Source organism: Macaca thibetana, chromosome 7 (assembly GCF_024542745.1).
Source record: "Macaca thibetana thibetana isolate TM-01 chromosome 7, ASM2454274v1, whole genome shotgun sequence".
NCBI lineage: Eukaryota > Metazoa > Chordata > Mammalia > Primates > Cercopithecidae > Macaca > Macaca thibetana.
The window spans coordinates 19,430,887-19,453,232 of NC_065584.1; the positions used below are offsets into that span (position 1 = coordinate 19,430,887).

Below are 22,346 nucleotides of genomic sequence, written 5' to 3' on the forward strand. Positions count from 1 at the left end.
TCCTGCCTCAGCCTCCCAAGTAGCTGGGACTACAGGCGCCCGCCACCGTACCCAGCTAATTTTTTGTAGTTTTAGTAGAGACGGGATTTCACCGTGTTAGCCTGGATGGTCTCGATCTCCTGACCTCGTGATCCGCCTGCCTTGGCCTCCCAAAGTGCAGGGATTACAGGTGTGAGCCACCGCGCCCGGCAAGACAGGGTTTCACCATATTGGTCAGGCTGGTCTTGAACTCCTGACCTCAAATGACCCACCCGCCTCAGCCTCCCAAAGTACTGAGATTACAGGCGTGAGCCACTGTGCCCGGTCCAGTGTAGTCCTTCTAAGCAAATCCATCCTAATCAAATGAAAGAGCAATGCTCCTCTTTAATAATCATAAATGAATGATAGATGAATAAGCAAATGATTTGTGTATGCATTTATTTGTCCACAACACACAATTGGAGCCTGGCATTTCCTGGAGGCATTTGTATAAAACTTAGATGAGATCACGTCCCCTAGGATGTCAAGGTACTCGCCCTGGGTGATTCTGCCATGAGGCTCCAATGGAAACTTTGTCAGGAGTAGAAAACAGCAAATGCATGTGAAGTCCAAGTTCACTGGCACCTCTCTAGCCTCCTTGCAGGGTTATTTCTCTCCATCACTAATCCTCTGTTTTGGATCATTTGCAACAACTCCCTTTACTGCGAAGAGGGAATCTTGAGGTACGGGCAGTAAATATGGAGACTGTGATAGGCAAACAGTTCCACAGTGTCATGAGGTCCCTTTTACACTCTCTCACTCCGTGGGTTTCCCCTTCACAACATGTCTGATTTATCACAAGCTGTGATTAATTATTTCCTTGCATGATTGTTTAATGCTTGGCTCAACTCCTACTAGCTCTGTGAGACTGGGGCCCGTTTTGTTTTACTCACCAGTGAAGTTAGCTCACTACCTGACAGAGAGTAGGTACATGATCAATACTGATTGAAAAAAGGAATAGAAAAGTTACAGAGTTCAGTTTCATTCATGGCTTGAAAAATATGCTAAAGGAATTTTTTCTTTTGTAGGTGCTTCTGTCCAGTTCCCCCAATGCAGGCCTTTCCAGTGTGGGGCTTATTTCTGCGTGACTTTCTATAAAGCTGTATTTCCTTCTTATCTAACTTCTCATTCCTAGTCTAACGAGAAAGTTCATGCACATCCCTTTCTCCCTTCTCTCCATTTTCTTTTTATCTCTGAAACAATTAGGTAGACGTGTAGCTGGGAAGCCTTCTTATTCCTCCAGAAAACATCTAGATCCCTCAAACTATTGTTCTGTCTCTTCTTTCTATACCCCAAAGTCTTTTTCTCAATTATCCTTCTTAAAGATTTTCTAATTTTGTTTACTTCATGTTGCCTTTTTCTCTTCTAGTTCACATACCTTTCTCTGTAAGATTTCTTAATGCTTATTTTATTATTATTTATAGTTTTATGTGGACAAGCATCCCTAGGTGCTTACATTAAAAGTGTTGGTCAAAAAAGAAAGAAGAAAGGAAGGAAGGGAAGAACTTAGAAAGAAAGAAGAAAGGAAGGAAGGAAAGAAAGAAAAGAAAGAAAGAAAGAAAGAAAGAAAGAAAGAAAAAAAAAGAAAGAAAGAAAAAAGAAAGAAAGAGAGAAAGAAATATAGAAAGAGAGAGAAAAAGGAAGAAAGAGACAGAAAGAAAAGAAACGAAACTGACTATTGGGAAGGGGATTGTTTACTGCTTACCCAGCAATACCCAGGCATTTATATAGGTGTTGACCTAAATCTGTCTGACCTTGAAGGCTGTCTTCAAATCTTCTAACAGGCAAGATAAATAAGGCCACAGAAAATGCATGCCTGTTTGTCATTTACTTTTATTCCTGGACCTATAGATAGTTCTTCTGTCTAGTAGCCTCTGGGCTACTCATGGGAGTGGGGATAGGGGTCATATGACAGCTTTCTTCTTTTTTACATGTTCTGGGTGCTCTTGGATACTGGTTCCAGGGAACAGTTGCATAGCTAAGAGATGCGTGGGAAGGATGAGAAAGAGTAAAGTGTTCCTAGAGGAGCCAGTGAGGCAAGGGGTGTTTTACTGACCTAGTCTGTTTCACGGCTGCATGAGAACCCTGACACTGCTCTCCCCTTGCCCCGGCTGCTGTTCCAGGTTCTTGTCCTTCCCATACAGCTCTAGCCAGAGCTCAGGGTTCCTTAATGGCTGTCCCAATCCACTCTTCTTTTAGCAGAGCACCCTTAGCAGGAAACCCACTGTAATCTCACCCAACTTTTCTGCTTTTACTACATGTCTTCCTTCTGGGTGAACATTCACAATCTAAAGAAGGGAACTCACCTTGTCTTGAAGAGAGCTTGCTGAACACCAGAGGATTTCACCTCTTTCCCCCTTCATAGTAGAATAATCACTGAGCTTTCTGCTATGATAAAAAAATCATGGGCCGGGCACGGGGGCTCACTCCTGTAATCCCAGCACTTTGGGAGGCCGAGGCGGCTGGATCACTTGAGGTCAGGAGTTCAAGACCAGCCTGGCCAACATGGTGAAACCCCATCTCTACTAAAAATGCAAAAATTGGCTGGGTGTGGTGGTGTGCTTCTGTAATCCCAGCTACTTGGGAGGCTGAGGCAGGAGAATTGCTTGAACCCAGGAGGCAGAGGTTGCGGTGAGCCGAGTTTGCACCACTGCACTCCAGCCTGGGTGACAAAGTGAGACTCTGCCTCAAAATAAATAAATAAATAAATTAATTAATTAATTAAATTAAATTAAATAAGACAAAGGAGATGATAAATTAAAGCCTAACATTACTATATTCCCTTTATACTGAAGAATGTGGTTTATAGCTGTGGAAAGATGAGTTTCCTAATACAACCTCAGAATTAGACAGGAGATCACAAGGAGTACCTCCCAGAAGGAAGGGGAGAGGAAGGGGCTGGGTTAACAAGAATCCCGGGTCAGAATAAGAGTTGAGTGGCCATCTGTATTACAGCAGGTGGAGCTCCCTATACAAGGAAAGAAGCACTGGGGTGGAAAATGAGCATTTATCCTATTAGAGGGGTCTTGTGCCTTCACTCTTGTGCACTGCGTAGCCAGAGAACTGTGACCTTACACCTTGTTAGCCAATGGAAGAAGAGTGAGTCTACCTTTTAGCTGTCTGTAGCCTTGCTACTGTAGTATTATTGTATGCTTCTGCTTGTGATGGTGGAGAGGCTGTTTGAGATGGAAGCATTGTTCATGATGCTGCTGAAATCTGAGTGGGATAAAATCAGAATCTGGATAGGTGAGCGGCTGGGAGGGACATCTTTTGGGATTGTCAGGAGTTACTCAGTTGGTGTGGCTCATCAGCAGGTGTCCCATTCTCCTTACCTTTCCATGGGCTTTCTTTCACACTTCAACCAAAGAGATGGACCCTTCTTCAGTTAAGGATTTGTCTGGATGTTTTCTACATGTGGTGTGATCGCTTATGAATTATTCCTGCCTCTGAGGCATATCTTCTGAATGCCCAACTAACAGAGATTTGAAGATCGTCCATTACAGTTGGCATGCTTTTATATTCCACATGCCAGAGCTACAAGAATGTTATTCTTTCCTTTCTTCTCTCCCAGGTGATATATTTGGTCACCCAGGTGTCATTAGGTACTAAGCTTTGCCTTCAATATCTACCAGGGTGGGGCACCATGGACAGTGCCACACAGACTTTTTCAGCCAAAGGCTCAGATCTTCCCTCTGGACTTTGTGTGCAAGAGGAAGGAACTTTTTCTTTTCTTTTTTTCTCCTTTCTACTCTCTTTCTCTTTCTCTTCCCTCTTTCCCTCCTTCTGTTTCTTCCTTCCTTCCCTCCCTCCTTCCCTTGAACTGCCATGTCCCTTGCAACTAGAATGGTCCCTGACATATAAACGTCTTAAATAATTATGTGCAGAATGAATTAAATGCCAAATCTTGTGTTCCAATAGCATATTATCTTCAAATGTTAACAGTCACCAGTTTTTCAGAATAGAAAACTTTTGAAAATTTTAATTAAAGTCTTCTTACAGTGGAACAGTTGATTTTTTTTTTTTTTTTTTTTTTAAGATGGAGTTTCTCTCTGTTGCCCAGGCTGGAGTGCAATGGCGCAATCTTGGCTCACTGCAACCTCCACCTCCCAGGTTCAAGCAATTCTCCCTGCCTCAGCCTCCTAAGTAGCTGGGATTACAGGCATCTGCCAACATGCCCAGCTAATTTTTGTATTTTTTAGTAGAGATGGGGTTTCCCCATGTTGGCCAGGCAGGTCTTGAACTCCTGAACTTAGCCTTCCGAAGAGCTGGGATTACAGGCGTGAGCCACCACGCCTGGCCTGAGTTTTTATTATTTGTGAATTTTCTTTTTTTCCCATCCCAGATGCACCTATATTGGTGTCTAGTGATAAAAACAATTTACCCGTATATACCAACATCTTTTTCAAAAACTTTGCATAGTGAAACCAGCAGAGTACTGAACTGGCCAGTCTGTCATAGGTGTCATGCAACATGACTCAGAGTCAGAAGCTGGAGATAAACTTTCTTTGTGTGTGTAGATATGATCCATTTGTGTATTCAGCTTTTGAGTGGGACTTTTTCAGTAGGCTTCATGAAGGTTTCACTTCACTATTCTCACTAATGTGTGCTTACGGCATCTCTACCATGGAGATTTTAGGCAAAGATGTTTAAAAGCTCTACTCATAGTTTATAGAATTGCTAGTGCCACAAGGCCATTCATTGTGATGTTGAAATTATTAGTTGTAAGTGAACCTTCTAAAATAAATCTTGGAAGAAAACATGTTATAAGAAAATGAAGTCAGTCCTCTTACTAGGCAGTTCCCATTATTTTTCCATTTTGAGAAATTATCCTCAGTTCAGTTGTATTACTATGGTGATGTGTTTGCATTTCAACAAACCAAGCCATAAATCGAGCTCTGCATGTTTAGCTTCTGCCTTAGGATTTTTACTGCAGTGTCTTTATTCTTGAGTAAAATCCCCAACATCCTGGCTAGAAATCACAACGAATAAGTAATTTCCCAGCCAGACGAAACAATCTGAATTGTTAATCTCAGAATTCTAAGAAATTACATAAAGATGCAAACAATGGGGATTAAAGAGTGGGTAAAAATTAAATGAAAAAAATAGCCCACAAATGAATGGAAATATACATGCTCTCCAAAATAACATTGTGGAAGTAAACAAAAACAGGCGGAGAATTATGCTTAATGAGAATTGGACATGTGGCTTAGCCCTCTGAGGCCTGAAACAAGTAAACACTTCCCGAATTGTCAGTCCATACATCCCTCTCTCAAAAGAGAGCTCTTAGAACTGGCTCCCTCTCCTCCTGTTTAGAAGCTTACTTGGTCTTTGGAACAATTGCACATGTAATTTTAACAACTGAATGAACAACTCTACAGGAGATGGGTTTTGAGTACTTCAGAAATTCCTATAGTTTGTATCAATCAGATATGGGAGATAGTTTTGCAAAATACTGTTTGTGTAAAGAGAAGGGAAGAACACGCGCTCTAGTCTAACCAATCAACAATGTGTGAAAACATGATTTAGACAGAAGTACACAACCATCCTATCAGTTCTACCCAAATGTCATATCAGACCATCTCTTCCCTGATATCAGTTTTGTTAGCCTAAGGACACATTAGCTTAGTTCGATCTGGGCTCTCACAGAGCTTTCTGCTAGCGGCTCTGCTTACTGGTAAGTAAGCAATGCAATTTTGCCTAGCAACCCCACCGTGGAAACACAGCTCCATACTGTAAGTGGCAGGGGGAGTGGCAGGGAGGCAGGGAGAGCGAGGTTTGTGCCTCTCAGAATCCCTCTGCAGCTGGTTCCTAACATTGCAAACATTATCTGCAATTCTTGGCAGTTTCTGAAGGATGATGAAAAATGGGATGGGGAGGTGGCTGAGCCTGGGGTTTTGGAAGTAGGGTGGAATTAATTGGAAGACAAATAAAAAAGCTTCCAAGATTGTGAGCTGAGACTGTCTGAGAGCTCAAACCAGAGTTGGCAAGAAGAACCAAAGGAGAATGAGGACATTTTTTGTCATTGACAATGAGGTATACAATATATCCAGGAAAAGACAACCAGCAGCAAACTCCTGAAGCTAAACAAAGATTATCTCAAGCCACGTATGAGGGAACATTCCTCAATGGCAAAGAGAAGCATTAAACCTGGGACTGTCTACGTCTAAGGAAAAATTTGAGCATTTACATTAAAATGGCCTGTTAACAAGCATTGAATATTAACCAGGCACTGTGCTAAGTGTTTACACACTTGTTTAATCTTCCAAACAATCTGATAAGGTGGGGTTTCATATCTCCATTTTATAGAGGAAAAAAACCTAATGCACAGAGAGGTTAAGAAACTTGCCTAAGGTCACTCAGCTATTTAGCAATGGGAATGGGATGTGTCTCAGGCAGTCTTTGCCTAGACTCTGTGTTCTTAAACACTATTATGGCTTTTCAGCAGTAGTGAACAGTTACAGGACTAATGGAGATAAGAAAACTGAAGATCATCACACGGTACATGAGATGGTTTGTGATTCCATTGTGAAAGCTGCAATTTAAAATGTTCAATTAAGGCAACTTTTTTTTTTTTTTAATACCTAGAGGGCAGCAAAAACATGGGTATCCAGAATAACAGATATTGCTAAAACCTTACACCCACAGCACTTCTTTTTATAGCGAAGTATGGGTATACACATATTTTCATCCACCTACACACATATACACATGCAAGACACTCATTTCTTAAGTCCCTAAAATACCCTGATAATTAAATGCTCCAAACATTCTCTGAGCATCACCCTTGGATGTCTGGGAGAAGCAGCCCAAGAACACACTTGTTGGCCTGGGCAATGAGTAATGGTGAAGTGTTTATCTTGCTGATAAAGTCTCTGGTAGATGATGCAATTAAGATGCCACCATCTAGCATTTGTTATACACCTCCTTGTCTGCCATCAAACAAATCCACCCCTGTCCTTCCCCATCTTCCCTCCTGCCCATCTCCTGAAGTCCAGGAACGTCTCCAGCTTCCTACGTACTTGCAGTCCTCTTTTGCCAACCTCAACCTCATTTAGATTGAAATTACATTCACATCTTAATTTATGACTTAACAAGCATCTCACAAACATTTAATTCATTTTAATTTCATTATACGTTTGAGGAGGAATATTTGAGGAGGAATAGTGCTCCCATTGCTAGCAATTAGATTGACTTAATGACCTATGGCGAAATCTCCTTTTGGCCTTTGAACTTTTCATACATTTCTGCAAACAAAACTAGGTTAGTTAAAGTATGTTCCTGGATTCTCAGAGGGGCTTACCTGCCTTCACAAAACCCTCCTATAATATCCAACATGGAAATTTATAAAATGGACAAAACTTTCCCTGCAGTTTTCATGTAATGTATCTTGTTATGACACTTTCATGTGTGAAAAAGTCAATATGTTCATATACAGTTTCAACAATATCAATAAATTGTATTTTTTTTTTCAGATGGCTTCTCTGAGATTAGGAGGGTTTCTGTATCCAAGCATAGATCAAATTATTTTTCCCTGTTCCCATTTTATATACCAGATACCTTCTTAGGAGTTAGAAAAGTACCTCCTTTTTACAAGGGAGGGTGGCATTTCTTTAGCTTTTCCTGGACGGATCACCCAGTGACCATTTTTTATTTTCAGTCTTCGTTCGCAGAAGGGACAGAGGACTGCCCATTTTCAGTAGGAGTTAGTCTGATTTCTTTTGTTAGATGCAGACGACTTTGTTTGACAACTTTCTTTGGGCTGGTGAATTGTTGAATTACTTGAAAAGCTGTTTCCATTGTTAAGCAGTGGACTGAGAATTAATTACATCAGAATTCTAATCTCAGCTAATTAGTAGCATCATTTTATGCAAGTCCCTTAACCCCTCTTGGCTTCTGTTTTGCATGTGTAAAATGAAGTGTATAAAGCAAAAGTCTCTCTGTGCTTGGTGCAATGAAGAGGATGCAAGTCTCATGGTACGGATTTCCTATACTGATTGCCCTAAATGTGGTGTACGTTTGCAGAAAATTCATCTAGGCAATGTAGAAAGGCCATACATTCTGGCCATACATTCTGTGTTTAGTAGAAAGGCTAAACACATCGTTCATATATTTATGCTAGTATATGATACCAGGGCCTCCTGGTGACAGTCTCCAGCACCAATTCTGAGAGTTGTGAGGATTTTTCAGCTTAGAGTCAGTTCAAGTGTTGCCTTCAGCACATCCAAAGAGAATATCACCGATGCTACCATTCCCACTCCTGGACTCCATTGGTATGATTCCTTTGCCCCAGTATCAGTCTAGTTCCCATTCTAGATGCTTTTTTTTTTTTTAATGACCCCAAAACTGACTCCTTCAAGAGCTGGCATGAGATGAGATTTGTTTGCAGAGATGTATAAAAATTTCAAAGCCCCAAAGGAGATTTCACCACAGATCATTAAGTCAATCTAATTGTCATCCTACTACCCATTTAGATGGGGACCGTGTCATGCTAACTCCTGTCCTGTCTCTTCTGAGTGATACAGTCAGCACACATGATGATCACAGCACCAGCTCAAACAGGTGTGTTTTAAAACCAAAGTGTGTTATAAATGTACAGCTTCAGCAGGGAAAAGGTGGGGGTGAAGAAACACACAAATACTTGGCTAGAGTCAGTCACAAGTGAAGATGGGGATGACTGTGTTTTCCGTTTCATCCAAACATTTTGGCCTGACTCGGATAATTTTTTTTCCAGCATATTCTGTTTGACATATTCTGTTTGACACAAGGGAAATGGTGCAAATCCATCACCACCATTGTGGAAAAAGTTCCAAACTCATTCTCACGGATGGGGGATCAGTAATAATACATGACAAATGGCAGCAAGCCCTTTTTGGGAAATCATTATATTTGTACCAGTGAGAAGTTAGAATCAGTATTTGGGCTGCAGTCATGGAACCATGCAAGAAACATTCAAAGCTTCGGCTAAGCAGGATTTTTTGTTTGTTTGTTTGACCTGTTGTCCAGGAACAGGCTTCAGGGAGCCTGAGAACCTCCTAGACCACTTGAAAACTTCTGTTTGTGCACTTTTCTAGGAAGGAGTTCACAGCGTTCATAAAACTTCCTCCAAGCAGCCAATGACCAGAGAAAAGTTAAAAGTCACTGACACAATACCTTTTTCTGTGCATCTGTATCCTGAATCCAGGGTGATGCCGCTGACTTGCCTATCTTTCTCCTTTGCTCTTCCTAGAAAAAGCAAGTGAGTCAGACCAAGATCCGCGTCATCTCAACCATCCTGTTCATCTTGGCCGGCTGCATTGTGTTTGTGACGATCCCTGCTGTCATCTTTAAGTATATTGAGGGCTGGACGGCCTTGGAGTCCATTTACTTTGTGGTGGTCACTCTGACCACGGTGGGCTTTGGTGATTTTGTGGCAGGTAAGCACCCTTGGCATCCCAGGCACTGGGGCTCTGGCGGGGAAAATAATCTGTTGGCTGTGCTTTTCACAATCGATAAAAGATGTTGCGGGAGAAGCAAATGAAGATGACTCAGTGTCACTACTGCTGTGAAGAGGCTCATTTCAAATCCCTAGTCCTATATAATATAAACACCATAGGTTTTTTCTGCCATGAAAAGAAAGCCAACCCTTTCCTTCTCAGGATGCTTATTTCCCTTATCGTCACACGAATGATGCAAGACTAAAGTGAATTTCTCATTGAATCTTGGACTTCTGAATTTTCTAATCTAATGATAAAGGCTGTGCCAGGAGGTGGCACATAGGAAACTCAGACGAGATTAGCATAGGATTTGGTCTGCAGTGACCTGCGGGTTCAGCTTCCTGACTCCCAGGTGAGAACCATTGTCTCTGCAAACGTTGTCCTGGGCATGACCAGATACGAAGCTAAGGTGTATCTACGGGGAGCTGAGATACACCTGCCCAGAGGGAATATAAGCTCATGGATTCTGCAGGAGTGTGTATACAAGCAAAAGCCTTCCTTGTAAAAATAAATGTGGATGAGCTATGTTTAAGGAAGTGAAAAAAATCACCATCAATTTCATCTAGGGCCAGGGAACTGGCAAATGAAATGAGACTTCGTTTCTTGTGAGCACCAGTTTCCCAAAGTGGTAGAAAGGTACGGATAGAAGGAAGAGGCCATCCTTCTCTTTTTCTAATGGGATGGTTCTAGGTGTTCAGACAAGTGATCGGTTTCTACTACAAGAAGTGAACGCTTTGATCGAACAACTGTATCATCTATCACAAGTTTGAAATGTCTGGGTAGAGTGTGTGTGTGTGTGTGTGTGTCCTTTACCACTTCCTGGTGAAGTGACAGCCTGACCTGAGCCCTAAGCAGACTGGTTTTTTGTTTTGTTTTGTTTTGTTTTTTTGTTTTTTTGTGTTTTTTTGAGACAGGGTCTCTCTGTTGCCCATGCTGGAGTGCAATGGTGTGATCACGGCTCACCGCAGCCTCGTACCTCTGGGGCTCAAGCAATCTTCCGACCTCAGCCTCCTGAGTAGCTGGGACTACAGGCGTGTGCCATCACGCCTGGCTATTTTTCATTTTTATTTTTTGTATTTTTTGTAGAGATGAGATACTGTCATGTTGCCCAGGCTGGTCTCCATCTCTTGGGCTCATGCGATCAGCCTGCCAAAGTGCTGGGATTACAGGTGTGAGCCACTGCACCTGGCCAGACCGTTCTTGTTTGGCGTGTGATCCCAGCAGGGTCTTGATTTCTCCATGGAAATACTGTGCACATCAGGAGGAGTGGGTTCTGGTCTCTGGGAGTCTGGCAAACAGGACATTCTGGAAGAGATTGCTGAAGGCTCATCAATAGGGGTGCAGGTGCCTTCCTGTTAATTTTACAATTCAAATAACTGGCAGAGTGATTTTGTAGCTCTTCCAATTGGGCAGACAAAGACTGAATTCCACTTTGTAGAAACAGTAGGGGTTTTTTTTCCCCCTTCCTTTTTATTGCTTAAGGACTAAGAATTGCAAAGTGACTGAATTTAGTTTTTTTGACTTTTGACAGTTTGACTAAAAATCATTTACAGAAAGCCTGGAGTCTAGCACTCTACCCATTTTTCCTTACGCGCAGTGCTCAACCATGGATATCTAGTTAGTGGCCTCAAGCTCCGAAGAGAGACCGCACAGAGAAACTGAGAAAAGTAAGAGGAACAGTTATAGATGTACTCCAGTTAATCCCTTAGCATCATCCGTAGCTGGTCTATGGGAAAACTCAGTAGTGGTTCCAATCTAAGGCAAACACGAGTAGTGGCAGCTGGAATTTTGAACTATTTCACAAACGCCTTTAAGTACCCAAAGCATAATCTGCAGTGTGTAGTGCTTTAGAGCTCTCTGGGATAGCACTGGGCTGTCCCGAGGACTATCTATTATAAGATACTTGTGACAGACACAGATCTCTAACCAATGGCTCAGTTTGGTCTGTTAGTCTGAGGCACAAACAGCAGAGGCCTGGGAGTGAGATTTTTTAAATGATGCTTTTATTATTTATTATTATTTATTATTAATATCTACCATGGACTGAGCACTTCGTACAAACTAGCACTTTACCTTATCTTTACTTACCTAGTAAGGGCACAACCTACACAGTCCTAGGCATGCACAGTTTTATGGCCCTTGTCAGTGATTACAGAGCCATATTTCCTTTGTCCTGAGGTTTCTGCAGACCATGGTCTCTTAAAAGCCACAGTGCTGACGGCAATTAGGCCAGACCCCTTCCAAGCTCCAGTTTTCCAAGCTTACACACACCAATCTGGAGAATGCATGCCTGAAAAGACTGGAAGTTTGTCTCTATCTTTTGGTAACAGTCTAAGAGTGATAGGGAAGGTTGCCCAATCATTGGAAAAAGATACATTAACCAGACTTGATGGTTGCTGTGATTTGACACAGTACAAACTCTACTAGAAATGTAATCAGAACATTGATCCTGCAGGATTGATTGCTGATTTGTTTTGCAGCGGACTCACTTTAGGACAGCCTTACACTATTTTGCAGCTCTGTCTGGGAGCACACACAGAACTCCGAATCCAGATAAGCAGCTCATAAAGGGATATTTAGAAGGGTGTTGACTGCCTGCTTCTTTGTTCCTTGTTCACTAGCGCACCCTAGTGACCATCTTTGCTGGGTGATAGTGACTTGCAAAGGTAAATATTTACTCCCAGATAGCCCACAGGAGAAAGCTACAGATTTCTCTGGCATAGCACAGAAACCACAGAAATGAAATGAACCTCAAAAACCACTTACTGGTGCAGGAACTCAAATCGTATCCTCAAGCTCTAAAGATGCAGGAGAGAGTTGTCTGAAAGGAAAAACCAAAAGCAGCTGGACCAAACTGAAGGGGGCTTGGCACAGAGAAGTTGGAATTCTAACGTTAAGAAGTGGCAGTAGCTGTCAAGACCTCGTGGTCTGCTGGGCTATGTTGCTGATTGGCTTTGGGCTTGTTGAGAGGAGCCACAGGTCACATTTCTTGCCCAGCTGCCTTTGCTGTAAGAGTCAGTGGTGCTAGATGTGGTTACAACCCTGGTCCAGTGGGGAAGTCTCTAATCACTCATCACCTAATACTGTAGTTACCAATCCATTGCTAGTATCTGTCGTCTTAGAAACAGCCACTGCCTGCTTCCTTAGGCAACAGCGTTTCCCAGAGAGAGAGCAAGGCTGATGTCCGTTATTTCCAGAAGCTTCCTCACTTCCTCTTTAGGAGGGTGGGTTGGGCTTGCAACCTGTTTTGCATGGCTGCCTCCAGCAGTGCCTGTAGGAAGGTTAGAATAAATAGGCTAATTATTCAGAATAAATGACTGGTCCTTTCAATGGAACAGCCAGTCAATGCAATCAGGCAACTGGCCAATTTGGTTTGATGGATTTTTTTACTGTAATCCTTATTTATAAAATAAAAGGATTGGCCTCAAAGGTCCCTTTTAGTTCTAGCTCATGGTGACTCTAATTACTCAGCCTAATTGACCCTTTGGAGTAGCACTATGTAAACACCATTCCTCAGTTAGCATTAAATCACTATTGCTTGCATCAAAGTCCCAGTAATGCCGTTAAAGCTAATTTTACTTTCACACATCCACTTGTCTCTTAGTAAATGTATGAGTGCTTAAGATGGAAATGGTTCCAAGAATTCCAAACCATAGGGGGCGATATGATATTTGATTTTTATTAAAATAAAATTAGAGAAGTTTAAGAAAAAACAGTGACAGCCAGGCCTGATGTGTTGTGCTGTAGTTCAGAGTCATTCATCCTCAACGCTCAGGTTCAGCATAAGTAGGTCAGGTTGGCTACTGGCGTGTTTTATTTCTGGTATTAAGGTTAGTGGTCAAGAATTGAGGGAAATAAAGCCTCAAGTTAGGCTCCTGTGGGTAAGGGACGGGTCTCCCCCTTGCCCTCTAACCCCGGTCCACCTTGTACACAGCAGACCTAACAGCTGAGTGCTAGACAATGATGGATGACGTCTTCACTACATAGACTGGAATATGTGTTCTCTGTAAAGACCATATACTAGATCACGGTTAAAGTAACATTTGGTTGTTTTCAGGGGGAAACGCTGGCATCAATTATCGCGAGTGGTATAAGCCCCTAGTGTGGTTTTGGATCCTTGTTGGCCTTGCCTACTTTGCAGCTGTCCTCAGTATGATCGGAGATTGGCTACGGGTTCTGTCCAAAAAGACAAAAGAAGAGGTAAGACCCCTTCCTAACTCTATGAATGTTTCTGAGAACAGATGAGCTTGTGTCCAGAATTGCCTGTCTCTGTCCTGTGGGCTGGAGTGTTTCTGGCTCAGTTGGGAGCGGGGGGGGCTCATAGGCTTCTTCATGTTGAATCATTCCTTCAAAACCAAGGAGAATAGAATACAGTTATTTCTGGATTCTTTTTTTGGCAGGTGAGAAAATATGGTGATTCGTTTACCAGTTCATAAATCCTGGAAAAACTAGTAAACAACAGCTGATTTTTAAAAAATGAAAATGAAAATAAATAGTCAGGAGAGGTAGACTACGGCTGAGGGGGTGTGCAGCCTGTCTTTCCGGCCTTAGGGTCTGTGTGGAAAGGCAGTTGAACACCAAGAATCTTTCCTGATTCAGTAAGAAACTGAAATCATTGAAGAGTGGCCCCCCATGGGGAAGTGAATCCAACGGGTCTTTTTCACTTATATCCCCTCTTGGTTGTTGCATCCATAGAGACAAATACATCCCTGTGGACAGGGCTGTGCATGTAACTTTACATGAAGGGAACATAAGAAGGAAAGACAGATTTTGTGATCAAAAAATAAATATTCGGCCGGGTGTTTTCTGGTGGTGGTGTTGGTGGTGATAATTCCTTCACACAAAAGCCCCATCAGAATCACCAGCACTCTCAAAAATAAACATTTAATGAGGCCGGGCGCGGTGGCCCACGCCTGTAATCCCAGCACTTTGGGAGGCCGAGGCGGGCGGATCACGAGGTCAGGAGATGGAGACCATCCTGGCTAACACGGTGAAAGCCCGTCTCTACTAAAAATACAAAAAGTTAGCTGGGCACGGTGGCGGGCGCCTGAAGTCGCAGCTACGTGGGAGACTGAGGCAGGAGAATGGCGTGAACCCGGGAGGCAGAGCTTGCAGTGAGCGGAGATGTGCCACTGCACTCCAGCCTGGGAGACAGAGTGAGACTCTGTCTCAAAAAAAAAAAAAAAAAAAAAAATATATATATATATATATATATATATATATATTCATGTAGCTCTCAAAAATTTTATATATATATATATATTATATATTGTAGCTCTCTTAGGAAGAGAGGAAAAGAAAGGAGAACGGCCAAGGAAGGAGGAAAAAAGAGCTGAAGAAAGGAAGGGAGATAAGAAAAACCAAAGAGATAAAGAAAAGGCCAGCCTCCGTTTGTTTCATTCTGTATAAAGGCCCCAGGAGAAAGTTGCTGAATGGAGAGATTTCCCATATCACTTTCCTTACATAAGTAAGCCAGGAAAGTAAGCAATGCAATTTCCAGACTGATTCCCCAGACAGCTAACTGACCTGCTGAAAATCAGCTGTAACAAAAGAGAAGGGAACAACATGAATATTGACTTTCCTGAATGCACAAATTTGAGTTCCTCATTTGCAGAGGGAAGCATGGGACTTGTACTGTCTGCCCGGTTCATTAAGAGCCAAGAAATTTGGTGCTGATTCTCAGGCAAAACTCCACTCTAAGGAGGCCTGTTCTGTGGGCTTTGGCAGAACAGGTCCTCCTCCTGCACCCTGACTGGGGGAAGTGGGTTACCAGGTGCCCTGGAGTATCTTCTTAAATCAGGGAAAGCCCCACAGCACATGGCCATAGCATGGCCCAGATAGGGTGGCCAACCATCCCAGTTTTCCCAGGACTGAGGGAGTTCCTAGGACACAGGACTCTGTTTTGAAACTGGGACAGCCCCAGGCAAACTGGAACAGGTTGGTCACCCTACCTGGATAGCAAACCAGAAAGGCAGGGAGGGCAGAAGGCATGCACAACATCCGCTGTGCCTGGGACTGAGGTGTATTTCCTCATCTCCGATGAGCTAGCTATGGTCACTCAAGTGTATGTTGGGGGAACGAGGCCATGCAACTGATAAAATATGAGAGCTGGAAGCCAGGCCTGTCCAACTCCACGTTTTAACCTCTCCTGCAGAATGCCGTCCCCCTCTCTTTAAGTCACCATCTCCAAATCTCAGGCTTCTTGGGGTTCCCCACCACGTGTGTCTCCCTGAGCCACCTTATTCACTAGCCAATTAGGGATGGGTGCCCGGGTGGCAGAAGTACTAGGTCTGAAGGTAGCATTTGCACCTCTCCCTGGGCACGTGCTCCGCCACCTCCTGGCTTCTCCGTGGGGACACCCGAGGGCTGGGAGCTGGGAGGCCCAAGGCAAATGGCATTTGTCAGCATATTGTTGCTCTTCTGTCTCTTGGCCAGGTGGGTGAAATCAAGGCCCATGCGGCGGAGTGGAAGGCCAACGTCACGGCCGAGTTCCGGGAGACACGGCGAAGGCTCAGCGTGGAGATCCACGATAAGCTGCAGCGGGCAGCCACCATCCGCAGCATGGAGCGCCGGCGGCTGGGCCTGGACCAGCGAGCCCACTCGCTGGACATGCTGTCCCCCGAGAAGCGCTCTGTCTTTGCCGCCCTGGACACTGGTCGCTTCAAGGCCTCATCCCAGGAGAGCATCAACAACCGGCCCAACAACCTGCGTCTGAAGGGACCGGAGCAGTTGAACAAGCATGGGCAGGGCGCGTCTGAGGACAATATCATCAACAAGTTCGGGTCCACCTCCAGACTCACCAAGAGGAAAAACAAGGACCTCAAAAAGACCTTGCCCGAGGACGTTCAGAAAATCTACAAGACCTTCCGGAATTACTCCCTGGACGAGGAGAAGAAAGAGGAGGAGACGGAAAAGATGTGTAACTCGGACAACTCCAGCACAGCCATGCTGACAGACTGTATCCAGCAGCACGCTGAGATGGAGAACGGGATGATACCCACGGACACCAAAGACCGGGAGCTGGAGAACAACTCATTACTTGAAGACAGAAACTAAATGTGAAGGACATTGGTCTTGGACTGAGCAGTGTGTGTGTGTGTGTGTGTGTGTGTGTGTGTGTATGTGTTTTTAATATTCACACTGAGACACGTGCCTTAAACAGACTTATTAGTCCAAAATTACATAGCATTGAAGAATATATTTCACTGTGCCATAAACAACTGAAAGCTTGCTCTGCCAAAAGGAATCAGAGAACAAGAACTTCATTTCCGATAGCAACCACAGGACACACCAAGAGTGTCCGTGCACGTAGCCGGTTCTGGCCGTACATGTTAAGGGCATTGCAGTGGCAGTCTGTACCCCTGGGCAGTGCCACCTGGGCACACACGTAGACAAGGGCAGCTATACTTTAGACGAGCCTCCTGAAAGAAGCAGTTGTGTCTTTTTAGTGGAGTCGTTAGTAATATGTGCACATGCAGAAGGGGACCTGATTGGGGGTGAACTGGTTATGTGTAACAAGGGTTGGAGTTGACATTTTGGCATGTACTCTGAGCTTGAATTTTGATACAAACCATTCAGTGCATCATACCTAGTCTTTCTATGCTCCAAATGAATGTCTGTGGGGACTTGAGAGCACCTGGAATTTGTTGGAAGCAGATCACAGCACACGTATTAAAAGGTGCAATTGCTTTTCTCATGACAAAAGAAAAAAAGATAACCACAAACACATCACACTGTGGATACCACCTTAACCAATGACAGAAGCCTGCTGAGTCTGGTCTTTCTCACAGGGGTAGGTAGTCCACATGAACTGGTGAGCAGTGGTGAAATGCGACATCAGCTGCTGTGTGGTTAAAAGCCAATCATGCATTTTCCTCAGTGGGTGCAATGGTGACAATAAACTGATTTGGAAATGTCCACGTACTTTGCTTATAACTTGTTTTGATAAGAAGGGGAGAAATACCAAAACAATTGCCTTGCATGATGCCAGTGGCTTGCTGTTCTGTCTAGCTGATACTACATTTTTATAAAAGTAGACATCCTGCATTTCTGAGACACACTGAGGACCATGGCATCTTTCCATCTCAGGGCTTTTTGTCCCTTGGGTGTCTTAGGGTAGACATAGTGATAAGATCCAATCTCGCTATCTCCAAACAAAGAGAAAATGTACCCCTTGTACAGTAAGCTTGAAATGTTTTTATTGCTTGCAGCGTAAGTGCCATTAATTCCGTTTAACAATGATAACTTAGAAATATTTAAAATATTTCATTTTACTTTTATGTTTGGGCATTCCTTTATTCTGAAAATGTCACTTCTTCTCCTTGCTTGTTTCTATATCTCACATCGGTAATTCACTAAAACTGGAACACCTCTAGACTGATTGTTCGCAGGCAAACGATAAGCTAACGCATCGTAATTATGATTGGTCCATGAGGCTAGAACGTCCTGTAGAGGAAAGTCGGTGAATGGCTGGTCATCGGTTGCATGATGATTTTAAATGGGTTTGTATCAGAAAGGGGAAAATACATACTCCTGTGTATGCCTCAGTCTTTATCATAATTGGCTGGTTCACAGCTAGCTCTTTGGGCCACACACGAAAGCATCTGGACCTGGCAACACCAGGCAGTTGCTGGTTATGGGTGTTCTAGGCTCACTGCTACCTTTTAGAGAGTTCACGGGATTTTACATAACTAACCCTCAGTGTGGATTTACCAAAAGATCACAGCACTAACAGAGACTTCCAGAAACTGTCTAGTGCTTTCTGACCTCCAGGGAATGTTGTACCCACGACATCCTCGACTGCTGGTACCATGGAAGACCTGTCCCTGCCCATTTCTCAAAAATTTACAGCTCTCCCCTGCCTGGAGCACAGGCAGCCTCCTCTCCCTGTCCCCAGACCTTTAGGCTCTGTTGAAGTTCTGGCATTGCTTTTGAGAAGGAGCCGGATAAGAATCAACTTTGATGAGACCCTTCCTGTCCAAGGAAGGTCTAAGTCAACTCCTCCATTGGACTGGAGGTGACGCTCACTGGTGACATGCTGTGTCGACACAGTAATAAATAGTCACTTGGGAGGCGATGTTTATGCGGGTGTGGATGTTGAATTTTACTATGGGAACCATTCCAGCCTGACAAAATGTGTTTTAAGGAATAGGTAGATAACTGGGACTTCCTGTTACTCTAACAAGTCGAAGTTTCCTAATTAAACTTTCCATGGATCTCACCTATTTGGGTTTCCACTCTGTGTTATCTGGTACCTTCTTTGTAGTAGTGTGTTAAAATTCCAGGCCCTACGGCCAAATCTGGCAAAGGCTTCCCTCTCACTTATTCAGTGCTTTCTGTGGGACAGGCACTTTATGAACGTCAGCTCAATGAAACCTCACGACACTATGTGGGAAGTATTTGCAAACCCATTATATACACAAGGACACAGAGGCTCAGGGAAGCTATGTAATTTACCCAATGGCACATAGCAAGAAAGTGGTAGAGCTGGTATTCAAAGTCTGACCAAAGTCTGCTTTCAACTTCACTATAGTGTCTGTGTCATGCATCCTTGTGAATGTGTGTGTTTGTGTGTATGTGTGTCTTTCTAGCTTCATGGACACAGCTTACAGATGTGGGGAGCAGATATGGAGGAGTCTCCACCACCAAGAGGGCACAAGGTCTCTGTGTAAACATGGCTCAAAGGGTTGCCCCTGCAGACACCTACTGTACATTTATTTGGTTTTGGTTTTGGAAATTCTGTATGTGGCACCCTTTTAAAAAATGCCCTTTGAAAGCACTCGCTTGCACTTTATTTGCTAACTTTGTAGGAACTCTGCATGCAGCAGGAATAAAATAGTTCAAAGCACTAAGCTGCATACTCTACCAAATGGAACAGGTGCATGTGTTGGTGTGTGCATAGATGCTTCCCCAAACGAGTCAAATCAGTCATACAGAGGGATCAAACATAACCTTGGGCTGGGAGTGGGGAAATTTTCTACATAACCCATTCCCTGGGTACATTTGGCCACGAATCTGATGAACAAAATCAAAGAAGACCCTCTATGGTGACTGATGGATTAAATATGTGTGCAAAGTGTTTAGAAACCTATAAAATACTCTCACAAAGAAGCTGAGAGAGAAAAAGAGGTTGGATTCCTCTTCATATAAACTAAGATTTTTGGAGGAGGTCGGTTGGTGTGAAGTTGCTTGAATGTTACCTTTTGTAGATGGGGCCAAATGGCATGTAGAATACACGTGATAAGTCAAAGCTGCTACACATTCTATACATGCATCAGCACAGCCCTCCGTTTCCAATCTGCACTCCCACTCCACCATAAACCTAGGAGAAATGTGTCAATTTCGCACACGGAAAGAGCACACGTCCACCATCTTTGGTGGGGGGTGTCTTTTGCTTCACTGGCTTCACTGGCAATCGGGCACTGAATTTCTCTTGCATGACAAATCTGGAGGTTTACTGGTGAGAGAGCCAATGGGCATTTTTTCCTGGAAAGAGTACAGCTCCATATGCAGTCCTAACCCAATAGTGATTCCAGGAATTTATCACTTTGGGGCAGGGCTGTATAGAGTGTGTGCGTGTGTGTATGTGTGTGCGTGCACATGCGCGTGCGTATGTGGGGGTTGGGGTGGTGTTGGGCCATCTCTGGCCTGTTACTAAGGTAACTGGGACTATTTGTGTTCCACTAGTCATAGCCTGTGATTGTGGGCACATCAGTTCCCTGCCTAGATCTCTATTACCTTGTCTGCACATCAAGGGAGTTGAGCACAGATACTTGTCAAGGTCCATTGTAGTTATGCAGTTCTCTAATGAAAGACTCCCTAGTCCATGAGTTCACTAAATTTATTAAGTTATAAGTTGGATTTGTGAATAATGACTAATTAATTGTCTTGCCCATTTTAGGTTAAGGTGAGAGCTTAGTCTCCTGCCCTTTGGGATTTGTCTTTGGGGGATTGATGGAAACCAGATGTACGTGGGAGACTGGTGTCCAAATTCGGATCACGCCCTGTGTAGGCTCTCTCTATCCTCCCTTATAGCTCTTTAGTGTACTGTTACCGGGAGGGCTCATGCTGTGAGGGCATTTTTTGCATGGTGTTAAGACTAGTTAAAGAATTTTAAGCTGTTGCTATTTGCAGTCAATTGTAGTACTTCATGTATCATGAATTCAAGTACTATGATCAGACAGACATCTCTCTCTCTCTCACACACACACACACACACACACACACACACACACCCCTGAGGAAATGGCTGCTTTGGGTTCTATAAGGACCATTCCATGTTTGAAGTCTTAGTTGAGCTAAAAATTAAGAACCCGCCCCCTTGCCTCCCTCTGAGATGATATCATTTCCTGGCTTCGTCAGTGCTGCCTGTCTATTTGCATGCTGGGTTCTGAGGACTAGTGAGAAGGTGACCAGAGTTTGGGTGGGGCTGGTTTTTACCCACTGGATTTGGTGAGAATGTGAAGCATCCAGTGTGTACCAAGGTTTCGGAACCATGGGAAAGGCGTAGGAAAACAAACATTCAGAGCCCCTGTAAAACGAGAAAGGAAAAACCAGCCAGTGTTGCATTCCATATCTCTGCTTGTTGCATTTTGCTAATATGGGGTTATTCTTTCTCACTGTTATGATGCAATTGTGTGCAAAGACAGTGGCTGAGTGAGCAGTAAGAGCTGGCTAGTAATGGCCTTACAAAAGAAAAAGGGTAATTCTCTGAAACAAAGATCACTGTAGTGTAGCACTGTGGATGCTGTTAATTCTGCATAGGGAATCTTTGGAACAGCATGTTAATTACATGGCTGTAAGCAAAGCCCTGACTTCTGTTCCTGCACCATACCTTCATTGGACTTCACCAACCCACCCATACTCTATGTAAACCTCAGTTCTCTCATGCCTGTCATAAGTCACTCGACATCAGTGCAGTGACATTGAGGAGAAACGAGAGGTGTCTCTGATTTTACTGAAAGTGGTGATCATTTTCACAGGTGCCTGAGATTTGGTATCTACTTTGTGTTCCTGATTCTTAGGTGAAAAATCTGAAACAGTTCCCTGTGCATTAAAAGAAATTATTTTGAGAGGACTCCTGTTCTATTGATTCAGCAGACCGATGCTGCAGAAAATAACTGCGGAACCTCTCCTTTGCTGTCGGGGCTCTGAGCTTGAAGGGAGAAGGTGCAGTGGTGCCTAGAAGCGATATGCAAACCACCTCACATGCCAGCCTCTGGCCTCCTTCCCGTCCCAGAGTCACAGGCAGGGGACCCAGTGACGATGATAAATCCATGTGTGGAGGTGTTTTACTTATTTTTCTCTCTGTAGGATTTCATGGTGCTTAAAAAAAAAAAAAAAAAAAAAAAGGCATTTTACAGAAAATAATGCCGGGGGAGGGGAATTTCGTAATATTCTTAGGGAAAGTACAAAACAAATTTGCTTGTGACATTTCAATAAGCTGTGCTGCTATTGTCTTTGTTTGATGATGTAATTTTTTTTTCAATGATGGAGAAAAATTGCAACAAAGACCTTCTGGAAGATCCAATCCAATGTCTCTCGTGTTTTCCTTTCTTTCGTGGGGCTAAGCGTGATTCATAGTGGCTGGGTTGGGAGCTCTGCTCTGGACCACAGATATTTTGTCCTGGGCACAGGATAGGCGCTTTCCCAAGCTTGCACTCATTTATGACATTCGTGGGCCTGTGGAGACTCACCGTCTTGCAGGAGGAGGAGCACAAAGCAATCCATGAAGAGAAACCTTTAAAAAACTAGGATTGTCAGTGCACATTTACTTTCATTTCCCTATTTTAACCTGATCTTGACTGTACATTGCTTGATTGTCACATTTTCTTGGTGAAACACTAAGTTTAGACA

At 43.5% G+C, this 22,346-nt stretch overlaps 1 protein-coding gene across 2 annotated transcripts in view; it reads left to right on the plus strand.

The window, feature by feature from the left end:
- KCNK10 (potassium two pore domain channel subfamily K member 10) overlaps positions 1 to 22,020 on the plus strand; it is a 180,948-nt gene extending 158,928 nt beyond the window's left edge. For both annotated transcript variants that reach the window (XM_050795868.1, XM_050795866.1), the window contains 3 exons: positions 9,245 to 9,431; positions 13,549 to 13,691; positions 15,927 to 22,020. In XM_050795868.1, coding sequence (XP_050651825.1) covers positions 9,245 to 9,431; positions 13,549 to 13,691; positions 15,927 to 16,547 — 951 coding nt within the window. In that variant the 3' untranslated portion in view covers positions 16,548 to 22,020. The remainder of the gene's footprint in view (positions 1 to 9,244; positions 9,432 to 13,548; positions 13,692 to 15,926) is intronic.
- Positions 22,021 to 22,346: the final 326 nt, after the last annotated feature.